This window comes from Acanthisitta chloris, unplaced genomic scaffold, assembly GCF_000695815.1.
Source record: "Acanthisitta chloris isolate BGI_N310 unplaced genomic scaffold, ASM69581v1 scaffold39882, whole genome shotgun sequence".
Lineage (NCBI taxonomy): Eukaryota > Metazoa > Chordata > Aves > Passeriformes > Acanthisittidae > Acanthisitta > Acanthisitta chloris.
This window is the reverse complement of record NW_008662909.1, coordinates 24,694-40,405: the sequence shown is the minus strand read 5'-3', so window position 1 is coordinate 40,405 and position 15,712 is coordinate 24,694. Positions and strand designations below refer to the sequence as shown.

The 15,712-nt window shown below is 38.3% G+C and overlaps 1 protein-coding gene across 6 annotated transcripts in view; it reads left to right on the top strand.

Moving 5' to 3' along the window:
• The window catches only part of ETV1 (ets variant 1), a 65,078-nt gene that overhangs the window by 43,397 nt on the left and 5,969 nt on the right, over nucleotides 1-15,712 (top strand). For 5 of the 6 annotated variants that reach the window (XM_009070775.1, XM_009070773.1, XM_009070778.1 and 2 more), the window contains 4 exons: nucleotides 7,772-7,839; nucleotide 9,275; nucleotides 10,127-10,195; nucleotides 13,462-13,631. In XM_009070775.1, coding sequence (XP_009069023.1) covers nucleotides 7,772-7,839; nucleotide 9,275; nucleotides 10,127-10,195; nucleotides 13,462-13,631 — 308 coding nt within the window. The remainder of the gene's footprint in view (nucleotides 1-7,771; nucleotides 7,840-9,274; nucleotides 9,276-10,126; nucleotides 10,196-13,461; nucleotides 13,632-15,712) is intronic. The other variant, XM_009070776.1, reaches the window with a different exon arrangement.

The following is a 15,712-nucleotide window of genomic DNA, read 5'->3' as shown; positions in this document are numbered from 1 at the left end:
ACAGTTTTGACCTGTGCACTCAAGAGACTAGAGTGCTGAAGCAAAAGCCTGTATCATAATTCATTTGCAGAAAAGGAATTATATCAAGTTTGTGCAGGAATTTGTTAATGATGATGTATTAGCCTCCTAAGTTTGCTCTTACAGGTATAGAATACTGTTAGCATTCTACCATCCATGTTATAAATGTGTATTTACTTAATGACTGGGAACAGAATAAAATGCAAGAGTCCTTTCAGATACTTGATGTGGTGGTTTTTTGAAAAGCAAACCAATGCTCATTAATGTGGAAAAAGGTCCCTAGTAGCACATTCTTCCCTAGGCATCAGTTAATATGTTCTTAAATTTGGGAGTTTGCAGAACAGCATAAGAGGTGTTGAAGACAGTGTATTATTTGCAGATTACTTTTAAATTTCCATTTCTTTCTTAAGCAACAGTTGGATATTCTATTGTACTTTTGAAGGTAAAATTTAGACATTTGGAAATGCTAGTAAGAAGAAAAAGAGGAAATCTTAGCTGTCAGTCAGAGTCAGTGCAAGTTTGCTTTTTCCAGGATATTGTCTAGTGCATTGACCAGTGCAGCATTTAAAAATTACGCAACTTATGGTGCTTCTACTACTGTCTTTAATTATATTGGCTAATTTTTGTACAGTGCTCTGAAAATGTAAAGTGCTGTGTGAGTGCTAAGTATTATTGCTACAATTTTTCCCCTGGGAGATTTTTTCACAGACTAATAGACTTCACAGTTAAATATTTCTTGATCATGAGCCTAAATTTTCCCTTTCAGTTACATTCCCTTGCTCATAGCTACACTTCTTCATCTCATTGTAAACAATTCCTTGGTATTAACGTACCACCTCTAAATCTCTGTAGACAGTTTGTGTCTATACTCTGTCTTTGTGACTCATTGTTGAGATCTTGGATCTTGCTTCATAAATCCTGCAGTTTCTTAATATTTTCCTCAAATTCTCTTTAGGTTTCCTTTTCCCTTTTTTTTTTTTTTTGTCAGGCTACACATATTTGCAGTATTTTTGAACATAGTTTTATAAAATGCTCTGTGAAACAGAACTGACTCCATTCTTTTCCTGAATGTGGTGTCTCAGTAGACACATGTCAAAACTGCATCTCCTTATGGCCTTAAAGAAATTCTTTTACACAGAAGTACAATTGTTCTCAATGAAAATCTGGATAGCAAAGAGGCAGGAGGGGATAAGGGATGGGGTTTTGCTCTTGAGTTAGTAGGTTTAAGAAGTCTCCCCGTCTCACTTTTGGTTTTCTGGTTTTCCCTGTACTTTAAAATATTTCATCCTCGTGTTTCAGGAGCTTGTCTTTGCTGTGTTGCTTCAGTGACTGAGTAGGGATTTTGTTCAGTAGCTAAGCTGAACTGCACTTTGTACTTGCTCTTAAAACACATAAACACAAATCTGCTGTTGAATGGTATGACAGTAGAAAATAAAAACATCTGAAAGGAAAACTGGACTTCAGACATTGCTATGAAAGGCAGAGTTTTAACTTTTCACTTGCTTCTGATCTAGCTGATTTCCTCTATTCACTAATTCTGTCTGAAATAAATCTGTAGTTAGAATAGAATTCATTTTGTAATGTTATTTTCATGAACAAAGGAAAACCTGAATACCAAGTCAATGTGAGTACACAGACAGGAGACCATACATATATTTTTCTTTTCAAAGCAGACAATACGATCTGAAAAATTGTCCTGCAGTCCCTGTTTTTCAAAGAAATGGATAAATATCCTGTAAATCTACTATTACAGTAAGTGGCACTGGCTAATGATTTGATTTGAGGATTGAGAGCACAGTCTGGATTTACTCTTTGTGCATTAACGCAGGTCAAATGGACACAGGCTGCATTTTAAATCAGTAATGGAAGGCTGAAGCCTGCCTTAAACCAATCACATCAGCCTTGCCCAAGACCGATTGATCCCGAGAGACTGAGCCCTGTGAGCATAGCTTTTATATGAATGGACTCTGTGCAGCCTGAAGTTTCATTCATAAAATGGATGCTGAAGGGAAAAAAAAAAAGCCAACCCACACACGCCAAACCCTGGAATGTCCATTTATGAGGAGCTGAAGGGTGTAGTGTTCCCTCAGCTGCTGCTTTTGCCAGTTGCCTTAAAGTAATGATTAATGCTGCTTGGCCCTGCCTGCCTGCAACCTGACACCATTTATGGCCTTGGTGTGTTTCTAATGTATAGTGAATGAGAAGGCTACATTCTCAAATCAGAAACATAAACAGGAACTGGTTGGTCTGAATTCCATTCAAATATGTCACTTCAGCCGTGCAGTGTTTGTCCAACTTCAATTTTACAGGCAGGGGATGGGGCGGGGGAGAAAAAGCAACACAGACATTTTTGCAGTAAGATTACCAACAAAAGGAGTGAGGGAGAGAGAAAATACTGCTGTCTTTTGTTGAATTCAAAGGGAAGTGAAGCGGTGTTTAAAATACATTTTACAGTTACTGAGGTTAATAAAAGCAAATACATGATTTTAAAGTATGCTCAAAAGATCAGCTCCATGTGGAATTTCAATTCAGAGCTGAATGTATGAGCCTTTGTTTTCGTGTTCTGCTGTATAAAAAGTTACACATCGCCTAGACAGCCTGTTGACATCTGGTCTCACAAAATGCATTAGATGTTGTCATAGATCTAAAAACCAAAGTTGTGGAAAGGGAGCTGTTTGCTTAAGGGTTTTGTTTTTTTCCTGTATATGTGTAATAATTCCACTTAGACATAAGCTGGTGGGGCCAAATCTAATTCTCTGGTAGGTTTTTGTCAAGTGAGGTATAAGAAATTAAACTTGCCAAATTTTAATTAGCTTTTTTTAAGAAGGGAGTGTATATGTATCTATGAGTGCACATACTTGTAGACTTTTTTTTTCCCTAATTGCTGGTGCAAAGACTGGTGACAGAGAAAATGATGAATGAAACCTTCCATTCTGAATGTTTCTAAATTGCATAATGATTTGGGAAAAGAATGTTTAATTTTTAGATTGATTTTTAGTGAAGATGTTGAACCTGCCGCTGAGAAAATTATGCTAACTTTTATATTCCCATGACTTTAACAATTTGCAGGACTCTGTTGGCATTACATAGCCTCTGAGGGGATAGTGCTTTTAAAGGTTGTTGCACTAAAACTTGATCCACCACCGTTTGAGTGGTGAAATACACTCAAGCAATTCCTGTAAAAGGAGACTGTATTAGTTCCACTATTTTTACCTGAACACCTCCTTTTGGGGAGCATAGGAGTTTTAATTTAAATGTGTTCTGCACATTCATGATCAAAAAGAATCATTTGCTGCTTCTCCCTGCAAAACACAGATCATGCATTTTTCTTAGTGATGCCTGGTGCTACCTTAGCCACTTGTTGCAATCTAGTTTGAAGAATTGCCTTTCTTAGCTGAAAAGGTCCTGTTTTCCAGTGTTTTCAGTATTACTCTTCACCCTTGAGCTGGTCCGAGCTTCTCAGTGCTGTGGTAAACAGCTGCTTTCCACCAGGAGGCTAAATGTGCTTCAGTGGTGGATGAAGCACTCCTTTGTAAACAGTTTGTCAGTGCTCTTGGAAATCCATGAACAGAAAAGTTACTTGCAGTGTGATTGCAGTGTTTTAAGTTTGATGCCAAAAGTATGATGTGTTCTAGCTTGAACATGTTATTTTAAAAAGGCTACTTTTGTCTCTGCACTTGGTAAAAATCTCTCCCACTGAACCAACCACCTTTACATGTACCAGAGAAGTGCTTGTATTGCTCAAGTAAGCACTTTGTGAAGCAGTTCAAGGCACCAAAGAGATGACTGGTGTGTTCACAGCATGTGTAGCACAGGGTAAGGTTGACATATTCACACCTGGGAGTCAGGTTGGTCCCAGCTACCTGAGGTGTTTGTGCATGCCCTTCTGTACCCAGTATCACAAGGGGAAAGAATCTGCATGTGCTGCATTTCTTGCCTGTAGGAAGACAAGTGACACATTTAGGCCTGTCTGTGTAGATACAGAAACTCTGAACTGATGAAATAGGAGCCAAAACTCTCCTAATTACTTTTCAGACCAAAAGAACAATTGGGAGGACATAAATTGCAGGACTGTATCCACTGCCAGTGGAGTCCTTCCAGAGTTTGGAGGAACAGCTCCTTTGGGAACAGTTCCTTTTGAGAACTGCTTTTAATATGACTTACTTGATGATAAAGTGAAAATGGGGAAAGTATGCAGGAAAACAGTAAGAAGGTTCCAGTTGTAGTGTCATCGCTTTGTAGAGAAGTAAGCATGGTTCACCTAGGAGCTAAGGTGTTTGGTGGATTTGAGCAACTTGTTTGCAGGCTCCCTACATATGTCGGCCACTCGCCAGTACACCTCAGTGGCTATCTGTGCTGCCATGCAGAGAGTGAGGCCAGGCAGGTAGTTCAACTTCTTCACCCACCCTGTTTCAGACGACACGTGCCTTCTAAGCCTCCATCTCCGTGTCTCTCCCTCTGCACGTGCGCATATGTAATGCAATACCTTAATATCACACTGTGCTTTTTCACGTGTGCATGGGTAGTGCCCTGGGCCTCCACATCTTTAGGTGGTGTTGATAAAGTGAACTAAAAAGTAATTTAGAGTGTAACATAACAACCTGTCCTTTAGTGAGGAAGGCTGTGTGAGGAGCAAGAATAAATCCTGGTTCATATTTGCAGTTCCTGTTTTGCTCTGCTTCATCCCATAGAAGACAGACAGTCAGTTCATCCCATTGCCTGCAGAAGCTCTGCCTTCCCTTGTGTCTAGCCTGGCTAGGCACAGAGGCTGAAATTGGGGTTTTTTGTGCAGGTTGAGATTGTGGGTCAGAAATCTGGTCCTTACCTCTGAAAAACAATCAGAAAAGAGGATTTAAGGATTCTTTACCCGCTGTGAGTTATACAGGGCTGAGACAACCTAACTCTTTACATTCTGACATGGTAATTAATATGAAATACTTCCTTACTAAGGGACCACTGAAGTGTCTTACTTGATAGTGAAACTTAGAACCTGTGCCTGCTAAATTCAATAGCAGATTTTTCTTGGTTTGAGAAAGTCTGTTTGGGCTTTTTCTGCTTGGATGTATTTTGATGAAGACACAGCAGAGCTTATTTCCAGTATTTTTCTCTGTGACAGGCCCAGATGAGAAGGCATTTCTGCAGTGTCTAGATTACATGTAATTTTAAAACAGCATCTATTGGGAAAAAAATTGTTTCATGGTATATGATATAAGATCATACTCATTTTTCTAAGATGACTGCTCTGTTTCTGTTAATAAGAGGACCAGTAAAGAATGACCCCTAAGTATTCCAGATTGATAATAAAAGATAAGTAATTTTTTAATGTGTCCATATTTTAGTTACTTTTTGTTGGTTTTGTTTATTTTTTTTAAAGGGACTCTGCTTCTCTTGAGCTGATACAACTTTACAATGTGAATTACTTCATTAACAGTCTGAAATAAGCTGCTTGTGTATCCTAAATCTAGGCACATTTTTTTTCAAAGACTTAAAATTGCTAAAAGGTGATAGAATGGGTCACCTCAAACACTTGGGTCTGGCCCTGGAAGTATTTTATGCCTGCTTCTGTCTTATTTGTTGCCTTGAAACAATGGTTTAAGAAGAAGAAAACATATAATTGCTCTGTAATTTCTGCACTAAAATGTTTTCTTTTGAAGTAGCTCCGCTTAGCCTGTAAAAATACTTCTGGGTCTTAGTCAAGCATTTAGTACAATTTAAAACTGCAATACTAAATTTCATTGGTTGGACTTTTTATTAGATAAGGTAGAAATGAAAGCAGCAGGCAATTTAATTAGCAGTAATTTTTCTGGGCAAGTCATTACTTTGATGAACTTCAGAGCAATGTTTATGGCTCCTAATTAACCATGTTAGTCATTTGATTGAATAATCACTTTGGAAATGTTTCTACAATTTGATTAGAGTCTGACCCACTCTGATAGTCATAAATTAACTGATAGCACTTTAGGATAACAAGACTCTAGTTACTTTACGAGAAATAAACTCTTCCTTGCTGTATTTTTCGGTCCTCTGTGGACTGTTTAAGCACAAGCTAACCAGAAGATTAAGTAATGTTGGTACAAACCATGCTTGCCTTAAAGAGACTCCAGATGTTAATTATAATTGACTTAGGAGCATGGGATATGAAATCCTGAATTGGCTAAGAAGACAACTTTTTGGATGCATGTATAATTTTTTATTCTGTATACTCTGCTGTATCACTTTGCAAGAGTGGAGTTCATGAGTCAAAAAGGGGTTTGCTGCCAATGCTAGAGAATTTTTACCTAAAATAGAAAATAGCATCTGTTTCAGTTCTACTACTTCCTCTTTTTTTACGTAGATTTTTCCATTCTCCTTAAAATTCAATCTACTTGGTAACATGAATGATTCCTTGCAGGTGAACCACTGCTTGTAGCCTTGGCTTCTAGTCTGCAGAGCTATACTTGACTTGGGTGATCACTGAGTCACTGATTCCTGTGGTTGCTCAGAATAGCTGTCTGAGACATTAGAGATTCTCAGGGCCTGAGGAGGCAGGCACTGAGCGTTTTGTCAAGAGAGGAGGTAATGAAGAGTTTGGCACAGATGTGCAAGAGAGACCATGGACTGTTAGAGGAAACTTATTATTACTGCACTGTGTTTCACTTGTTTTGTGAAGACAGTGTAAAACCTCATTTTCTTATCCTGCCAAATCTTTGATACTCATCACTAGTCAGTGAACAGTGAAATTTGGAATCACAGTCTGAAAGAGTCTGTAGGCAGTGTTGGAAAAATAATGTCTGCTCTTTTGACCTCTGTTTGCATCTCTTAAAGAGTTACAAGTTACTGGTAACAGATTGCAAAGCTTAGGGTAGGAGTTTATCACAAGATCAAATAGACTTTGTTAAGCAAGACTTTTGATATCCAAGACATGGGTTAAATATGGTCTAGAAAGGCAAACATTTATGGTGTATTTCTGTTCTCAAGCCCCCGTGCACAGGATATGGCTACTTGGGAACAGTGGGGAAGAAAATAGAAAGACATTTAAAGAACACAGTTTTCATTAGTTCTGTTTCATTTTTCTCTTTCCTCTTGCTGATTTGAATTGAGGTGGATAATGGCAAACCAATATCTGTATTATTCATAATATGTGCAGTAATTTTTTTTTGGGGGGAAGGTGTCACTTTTGTTTAAGGATGTGCAAATGGAGAGTGAAATAGATACATCTAAATTCCTAGATAAAATGCTTAACAGTCACAGAAAAATTCATTAATATTCAAGTCCTTAACTGGAGTCTAAAAAGCAATATCCTATTCTAGACTCATTTTGGCATTCCTTGTGTTAGAGTTTGTAAGTCTCCAGCATGATTGGCAAGCTTTTCAGTGTAATTGATTAAAAACATTGGTTTGAGTTAGTTGCAAAGATAGATATATAAGCACAGGGTTTAAAATACTCGTGGTCTTTGCTGTGGACTTTTTGGTCTCTGAATGGTCTAAAGTATAATTGCCGTGGGAGTCAGCTTTTAGCAAAGTTTATTATGGAAGGGTTTGAGTTCAAGTGCCTGTGTTAGATGGGATCTATGATCCTCACATCATGATTTTCTCCTTTGCCGTGTCTTGTGCATGCAGTTCTGAAATGCTGACTGTGTGTTGACAGGTTCCCTCTCGCTATAACTTGCATCCTTTTTTGTTGCTCTTCTGCCTGCAGCCTGTCTCATTGATAACCTGCACACTTTTAATTCCAGACAGTCTTTTTGACTTGCATTGTTGTCTTCTCCTTTCAGAAGTGCCTAGCTGCCATTCCATTTACATGAGGCAAGAAGGCTTCCTGGCTCACCCAAACAGAACAGAAGTTAAGTTTTCTATTATGTATCACTTTCATATGAGAGAAATGTAAAAAATTAAAGCCTGGAGGGATTTGGGGTTCACTGGTTTAATTCTGCTGCTGAGAAAACTCACATCATCTTTCTTACGCTTTCCATTCTTGAGGTTTTGATGCACTGGGGTTTTTTTTATAGCTTCTTTTAGTGCCACAGATTGATAAGAGTAGAACCAGTTATATTATGAACTTAACTCATTCTGCTTTTCAAGGCCTCTAGCAGTTGAAAGGAAGAGATGCTTACAAATTTGTCTGTTTCAGCCATTCTGCTCGAGTGATATTTTTCAGGCTGTTGGTGTGACAGGCTCAGTTAACTGTCTTAAGTAATCCATTTTATACTTTAAATTCAGTGAAGGTTTTCAGCTGTTTCTTTTGTAATCATTTTTGCAATTTTTTGGGTGCATCTTAGGCCCAATTTTATAGCCATGTGATATATGCCAAAACTCTCATTGATTTCAGAAGGGCAGAGTTTAGATAGTTGTCAAAATTAATAATTCTAAGTAAAAACACTTGATATGTATTAAAAATAAGGAAGCCAACAGAACTCAGGCTGTTGAATTAGAGGTTAAATCCTCCACTCTCCTGTTTAGATGTGTGAATTAAAGTCCTCTAGTAAGACTTCATTTGCTAGTGAAAAGACACAACTGGAAAGATAACACATCTGGCTAAAAGCCCAGCTGCTGCTGGGGTGGAATAAAAGTAGAAAAAAAAAAGGATTAAAAGGTGGTGTTTAATAAGGAGGATGAAACAGGAGATGGACATTTCTAACAGTCTTGGTATATGAAATTATATGAAGTATAGAAGCTAGATAAGGGAGGTGAAAAACATCAGGGAAAAAGCTACCAACTGCAGAGTTAAGGTCAATAGATTTTGAGTTTTAATCACAGCAGAGTTAGGAGAGTTCCAATCTTAGCCATTTTATGCACTTGTAAGTAGTTGGAGGTGGCAAAATTGTTACGAATGACGTAGAAAAAGTGATGATGTTTGCTAAATATTTGTTTTCTGTATTTGGAAATCAGTGAACATGATTTTATGGAATAAAGATCATGTCAAATCTGATTCTACTCTTTGCTGAGATTAAAAGTTTGATTGATAAAGATGCTTGTATCATGTAGTTAGACTTTTTATGGCATTCAGTTTGCCACTGCATTACATTCTGATTAAGAAGTTAGCACAAAGCAGTATCAATAAAGTACACATTAAATACATTAAGACCTGGCCAACTGACAGATCTAAAAGCGGCTGTCACTGGGCAATCATCTCTGAATAGATTGTTTCTATTACAGTACTGTAGGAATTGATATCAGGAGTGTTGCTATTCAACCTTTTCAGTAAAGATATGGAACAAAGTTAATAGATAACTTTATGGCACAAAGATAGGCAGAGCAGTAAATAACAGGCAGGACAGGGTAGTCACACAAAGAAATTCACATTGGTTGGTAATCTGGGCACATTAAACAAAATGGATTTTTAATATGTGAATGTAGACGAGGCCTATGGAACCGGGAAACAGTATATTGGAAAAAATGATTTTGAGATGGGCCTCCTCCTCCTTGGCTTCACAGCGGGAAACCAGCCCAACCAAACACTGCAACCTTATGGCATAAAAGCCTTCTGTAATATTTACAGTCAAAAGGAGGGTCAGAGGGTGGCAGGAGAGGAGGAGATGTTTTGTCTTGCTAAGTAGCACTGATAACGCTGATACTGGTATGCGATGATATTTGTCTGATTAAGAAAACATTAACATAATAGGGAAGAGGAGTGTGTACAGAAGAGTTGTGCTAGAAAGAACGCTTGGTTGCACACAGTGTCTTAACAAAAAAAATAAAATTACAAAATGATCTTAATTGTAAAGATCATCAAGGGTGTGTGGGGGTGTGAATTCTGTGAGTGCGAAGAGGAAGTACCAAGTAGTACTTCTTTAGCCTCACAAGGAGAAGACCCTCAGGAACTAATGGTTAAAAGTCAAAGCCATGCTAGTTCAAACAGGAAATGAGAGAAACATTTCAGAATAAATCATAGAGAAAAATGGGTGTTTTTTTCATTTTTGCAGGTGGAGATTAATAGTCTTTTGGGAATGCACACATTAATTAAACACCCCTGTACTGAGGCCAAAATGTTGCAATTGGGCGGTGTGTAAAGGATGTGGGATATTAATCTGATTCCTGTATGACTTAGTGTTCCCTCTGGCATTAAGCCTATGATCTCTTCTTTCTCCATGCATCTTTTATATAAACACCTCTCTCTTTTTAACTTACAGGCTGTATGTATGAAAAAGGACCTAGGCAGTTTTATGATGACACTTGCGTTGTTCCAGAGAAGTTTGACGGTATGTATGACACATCTCTCTTTTTCTTGTGTGAGGGGATGAAAAAGAAAGAGATGAGGGACTTTTCTCTGTTGCTGATCAAAAAAAGCTTGGTAACGTTCCAATTTAGGATTCCTTAACACACCGTTTGTGGTGCGCCCAACCAAAGCTGACCTTTGTCTCTTGAAACCAAAGTCTCCTCTTCAATAGAATGTCATTCAGCTTTTGCCAGCAAAAGATGCTGTATCCAGAGTTGTGGCAGAGGAGCTCAGTTCCTGTACTGTTGAGAAGTAATAGGAGGATTTCTGTTGCACTGATGATCACATGCAACTTGTTGTTTGAGATTTAATGAAAGCTGTTCTTATAATTAACAAAACAGCGGAGAAAGGAGCAGCTTTGGTTTTACTGAGCATTAAGCCTCTTGTCTCACTGTGTGTGAAGTGGTAAATAGTAGGGAGTGAGTGTATAGGGCATTTTTGTGTTTGTGTCAATGTATTTGCATTAGGTTAAATGTCGTACCAATGGTTTATTTTTCAGTGGGATTGATAACAGATCAATGCTCTTTTCACAACACTACCCATTACAACAGATTTTTTTAAAAGGGATTCTGAGGTGAATTAAAATGAATGGTCCAAGTTATGCTCAGTCACTCTGATGTAAAATCAGTTTCCTGGTGTAACTCAGTTGATTTTAGATTTCATTATAAGCAAAGTAGATGGATGGACTCTGTACTTTTTGCCAGTGACACTTAGTCTGCAACTTTGGGAAGAAATTTGGAGACGAATCACTTAAGTTTGATAGAGTGGCCTTATGTTGGTGTATGTATGTTAGTGTAGTGTTGTTAGTGTATCTTTTGTGTTAGTGTGTGTATGAACAGCTTTATTTATTTTAGCAGGAAGGATTAGATACTTCCTAGTAAACTTGTGAATGGCTCTCTGACCGTAGCTAAAAGTGGAGCTGGAGAACGCATTTTGTCGTAGTGTTGTTAGTGTATCTTTTGTGTTAGTGTGTGTATGAACAGCTTTATTTATTTTAGCAGGAAGGATTAGATACTTCCTAATAAACTTGTGAATAGCTCTCTGACCATAGCTAAAAGTGGAGCTGGAGAACTCTTGGCATTTTGTCCTGCTTTATTTTGTTTGTTTTCCCCCGAGAATCACTTACGAATTACAAAACTATTGCGTGTCTAGCAGCATTTGTTGTGTTTGCTGAAGAATCAGAGACTATGAAACGAAAGTAACCCAAAGAATTGCACATTGCTCAAACACAGTATCATATGCATTTTGGGGTTGGTAAGAAATAGCAAGAAATAGAAATTTTAAATATTATTAGACCTAATTGCAGATTGCTTAATCCAGTATTGCATTGTCACTGCATTGACACATTGACGGAAAGGGTGATTTATTGAAAATCTGCTTTATACCCTGGCTTTGTAATATGTGCTTTTTTTTTTTTTCCCCTTCTTAAAGCACATCATGTCAGGGGTTTTTTTCTTCCTTGGAAATGATGGTAGATCTGATCTGTTTTGAATACCAGTGGTAGTTTTTTATTTACATTTATGAGAACGGGATCAGACCCTGTACTACAGGAATTTGAAACTCTTCAGAAGTGGCATTTGTCCATGTCGTCCTTAGGTTTGTTTGGGTTTTGTACAAGGAAGGGAATGAACATGAAAAAAGAAACACAAAGTAAAAGAAATGAATGTTTGGAAATATTTGTGTGCTTGCAAAGTAAGCAGTGTCCTCCTAGCTTCTGTGACTGTCCATTGCGAGAACACCTTGTACTCTAGAAGATTGATGTCGTGATACAAATAGGTGTGTTTATACTTGTAGCATGATGACTTTTGAGGAAAAAATAGCAGATGTTTCATCATATTCTGGCCAGTAAAGCAGAAGTTGGATAAGCCTAGGACGAGTCTTGATATTTCAGAAGTAGATTCTCAGCTGCTTCGTTTGAAATCAAAGATCGGCGCAGGCAAAGAATCTGATCCTCTGTAATACTGCACTTGCTATTTGCGCATTGCTCAGCTATCGTTACAAGAAAAAAGCCTGTCCTTGAAAAAGAAGGCCTTTCAGGACTGGAACTTGAACCTCACATAAACCAAAAAGCCTGGTGTTGATTTATTTGTTTTCCACAGCTATTGACTCGATTTTCTTTCCTGATTACAAAAGGAAGTGCTCCATTTTTAATATTATTATTCTTCCTTTCACTACACGGAGCCATTCTGTAATGGCCATCAGAGCATCCTAATGTTGTGGTTGAATGTAAATTCCTGCCTTTCCGTATTAAACAGGTCACACTGTTTATTGGTGGATATTGCTGTTCTGGTAGTTGAAATGAGGAGTTTTACCAGCATATCAAGGATTGCAGTCATTGTGTGGAGAAAAAAAATACTGCCTGCTTCAGCATCAGACCTTTCAGCTGTTGTTCTTTGCATGACTTGTTTAGTATGAATATGATTTAAAAGCAACAAAGACACAATATGGATGTAGCAGGATGGGGTTTTTTATTGGCAGTTTGTGGAACAGCTAGTAGAATGTTATTATTGTTTTTTAAAGGTTCCTCTAGACTTACAATTTTAGAAAAATTAACTTACTGCTTTTCAGGGGGAATACTAATTTAATATGTAGATATGAGTAAAAGTAATATGTGCTTATATGCAAGTCCAGTATGCCACAAAGGAACTCGCATGTCTGCAGGATTTACATGCCTATACATAAAGCACATGTTGTTTAAGTCCAAGTCAAATACTTTGTCAAATTTTCCTTAGAAGCATTTGCATGCAAAAGAAGTTTCACTCAATAGGGTTTTGCAGCTTCATGAAGCATATATTGCATTACCCAAACTGGAGCCTGTGCCCCAGTTTTGTATAGTACACAAACACAGTTCTTCACATGTCAGAGTTGCTTCAAAAATAGTTTATGCTCTTTGAAATAGGGGATATTACAAAATGGTTTGCAAGTGAGATTTACATGTATCGAAAGTACATGGGGAGCGGCTTAGTGAGACTTCTTACAAAATGGTTTGCAAGTGAGATTTACGTGTATCGAAAGTACATGGGGAGAGGCTTAGTGAGACTTCCATAAATCGTGAATGAATTTAGGTAGTTTTTAGTATATTAATATGTTATTGTAAGTCCCCATCAAACGGGAATGTTGCATTTGTCGGTGGCTGATTCTTCCCTTTGTTTTATTAACCGTAATGATTGCACTGCCAGTTTATCTGACAAACCGAGTGATGATGCTTTTTGTGTATTGCTCATCTAATGCTCTTGCTGTTCTGTGCAGGTGATGTCAAACAGGAGCCAGGCATGTACCGTGAGGGCCCCACGTATCAACGACGAGGTTCGCTTCAGCTCTGGCAGTTCTTGGTAGCTCTTCTTGATGACCCTTCAAACTCTCACTTCATAGCATGGACCGGCCGAGGCATGGAATTCAAGTTGATTGAGCCAGAGGAGGTGGGTTAGACAGATAGTATACCCTCACGCCCACTGCCCCATCCTGCAAATTTAATTGTGCTCCTTTGGATTTAGGCCTTGTTTTCCTTCAGTATTTTACTTCAATAGCACTTCAGAAGCGTGACAGAAAGAACTGGCATGGGAAGTGCTTTGGTTAGAACAGAGGCATGATTAAGCATAGACTTGATTCCTAGTCCCACAAAATAATAAAAATATTGCAAGTACTAGTTACAAAATGCTCGGCATAAATTGTGTGGGGCCCAGATTTTTCAGAACCACTTTATGGATGGAGCTATGTTCCAAAATCCTTTGAAAACTTGTACCCTAATAGTCTTTGAATGTTCTTCAGTGTAAAGATGTGAGAACTTGGAACTTTTAGGATGTAGAATGAAGTACCCCAAGTCTGACAGGTGGCAAAGGGGGAGGTTAAGATTGTTAGGCAGTAAAATCCCATCGAATTATATAAACATCCTTCTTCTTTGAGTTTTCTTCAGAATCTTCATTCTTATTAGTATCATTAGATTGTTTAGTGCATGCTTAGATCCTAGGCTTACAAACACTAATGCACATGCACAGCTCTCCTGAACCATGAAGGACTCATGGAGTAGATAAAATTATTTGTATCCATGTACATTTGCTGAAGCATGGCTTAGTTCACTTGTGTGATAAATAGGAATAAATGGAATGTTTTATTACGTAAACTTTTTGGGGCTAGGTAATATTACATAACCTATCCTGTATTCTAAACAGTCATGGAAACTGTTGGAAGATCAGGTATATGTGAATTTTACTGTAATACTGATGTGGAGGATTTGATTAGGGTTGTCAAAAAGCAGTATCATTCAGCTTTACTTTTTTTTCACTTGGATAGGGTTTGGTAATAGAGGAGACCATATCAAATTTTCTGACAGGATTCCCTCTGAGTTAGAGCTGAGTAGGAAGGCTTGGGGGTGTATGTCTACTTCTACGTTCCACTAGCTATTTCTGCTGTTTGCCATCCATCTGCTGGCATAAGCAATCTGCAAGCTTTCTTGCATATAAGCTACATCATCTGCTGACAGCTCGGTGCGGATAATGGAGTACTGGGAATGGTGAGAAGACTGATGTCCCTTTTCTTCCCAGCATGGTCTGGCTGAGGGGCAGGTTGCTGCAAGGACCCATGCGCTGGCTCTGGTTTGGCTGAGTGTCGTCTGCGTTAGTGATAGTCACCAGAGCAGATCCTGGCATTGTATATCTGAGGATTTGACCTCAGAACAGTCTTAGTTGATTTAATACCAAAACTTTGCTTGCAAGTCTGCAGTCTGAGCAGGCTACATGGATTTCTTGGTTGCATGACCTGTCCCAGAACAGAGCAAAATCCTTGGAAAGGCTTTTGTTTGGTTTTGGTGAATGATATATGTAATTTTTCTCCCTGCCCCAGTCTCCGTGTTTTTTACCCTCTTAGCTTCGTCTTGGCTTTAAGGTATATCCAATTTTTTTCAGGCTTTGAACAGATTTATTGAGAAATGGTTTCCAGCAGATGGTGCAAAAACTTTATAGATTTTATTAGCTAAGGAAAGGAAAGTAGCAAAACAAAACCCTAAGGTTTCCTTATTGTGTAATTCCCTGAAGAGCTGGATATTCTAATGTAAGTTAAACAGATCATCTGCTTGTCTGACTTTGTAGAAGTTGCTTTGTGTTTTTGAGCAGCACTGCATCCAAGATCTGGAGGAGGCAGGATACTTGAAACTTGCCTCACTCCTGTGTGTTCTTGGGGAGTACAAAGGAGCGTAAGTTGTTTTCATATGAATGTCATGAATCTGACAAACTGTCAATTAAAATAAGAATAGCCTATGGGAAGTTGCACACTTCTGTTGGTTGCCAAATGTAAATTAAAGGGAAATCAAAGAACTTGCTGGTTCTGCTGTGGCAGGTTAGGATGTCAAAGACATGACCTTTCCATTCCATTCCTTTCTGGAGGTTTATGCCCTTGTAGAAAGGGTGGCAAGAAAAATGAATATGTATCAGCTCCTGGAGTGCCATAGTTCATTCAGAAAGTAACTGTGAACTATAGAGGTTAAGAATTGGGTGTAGGTCCATTT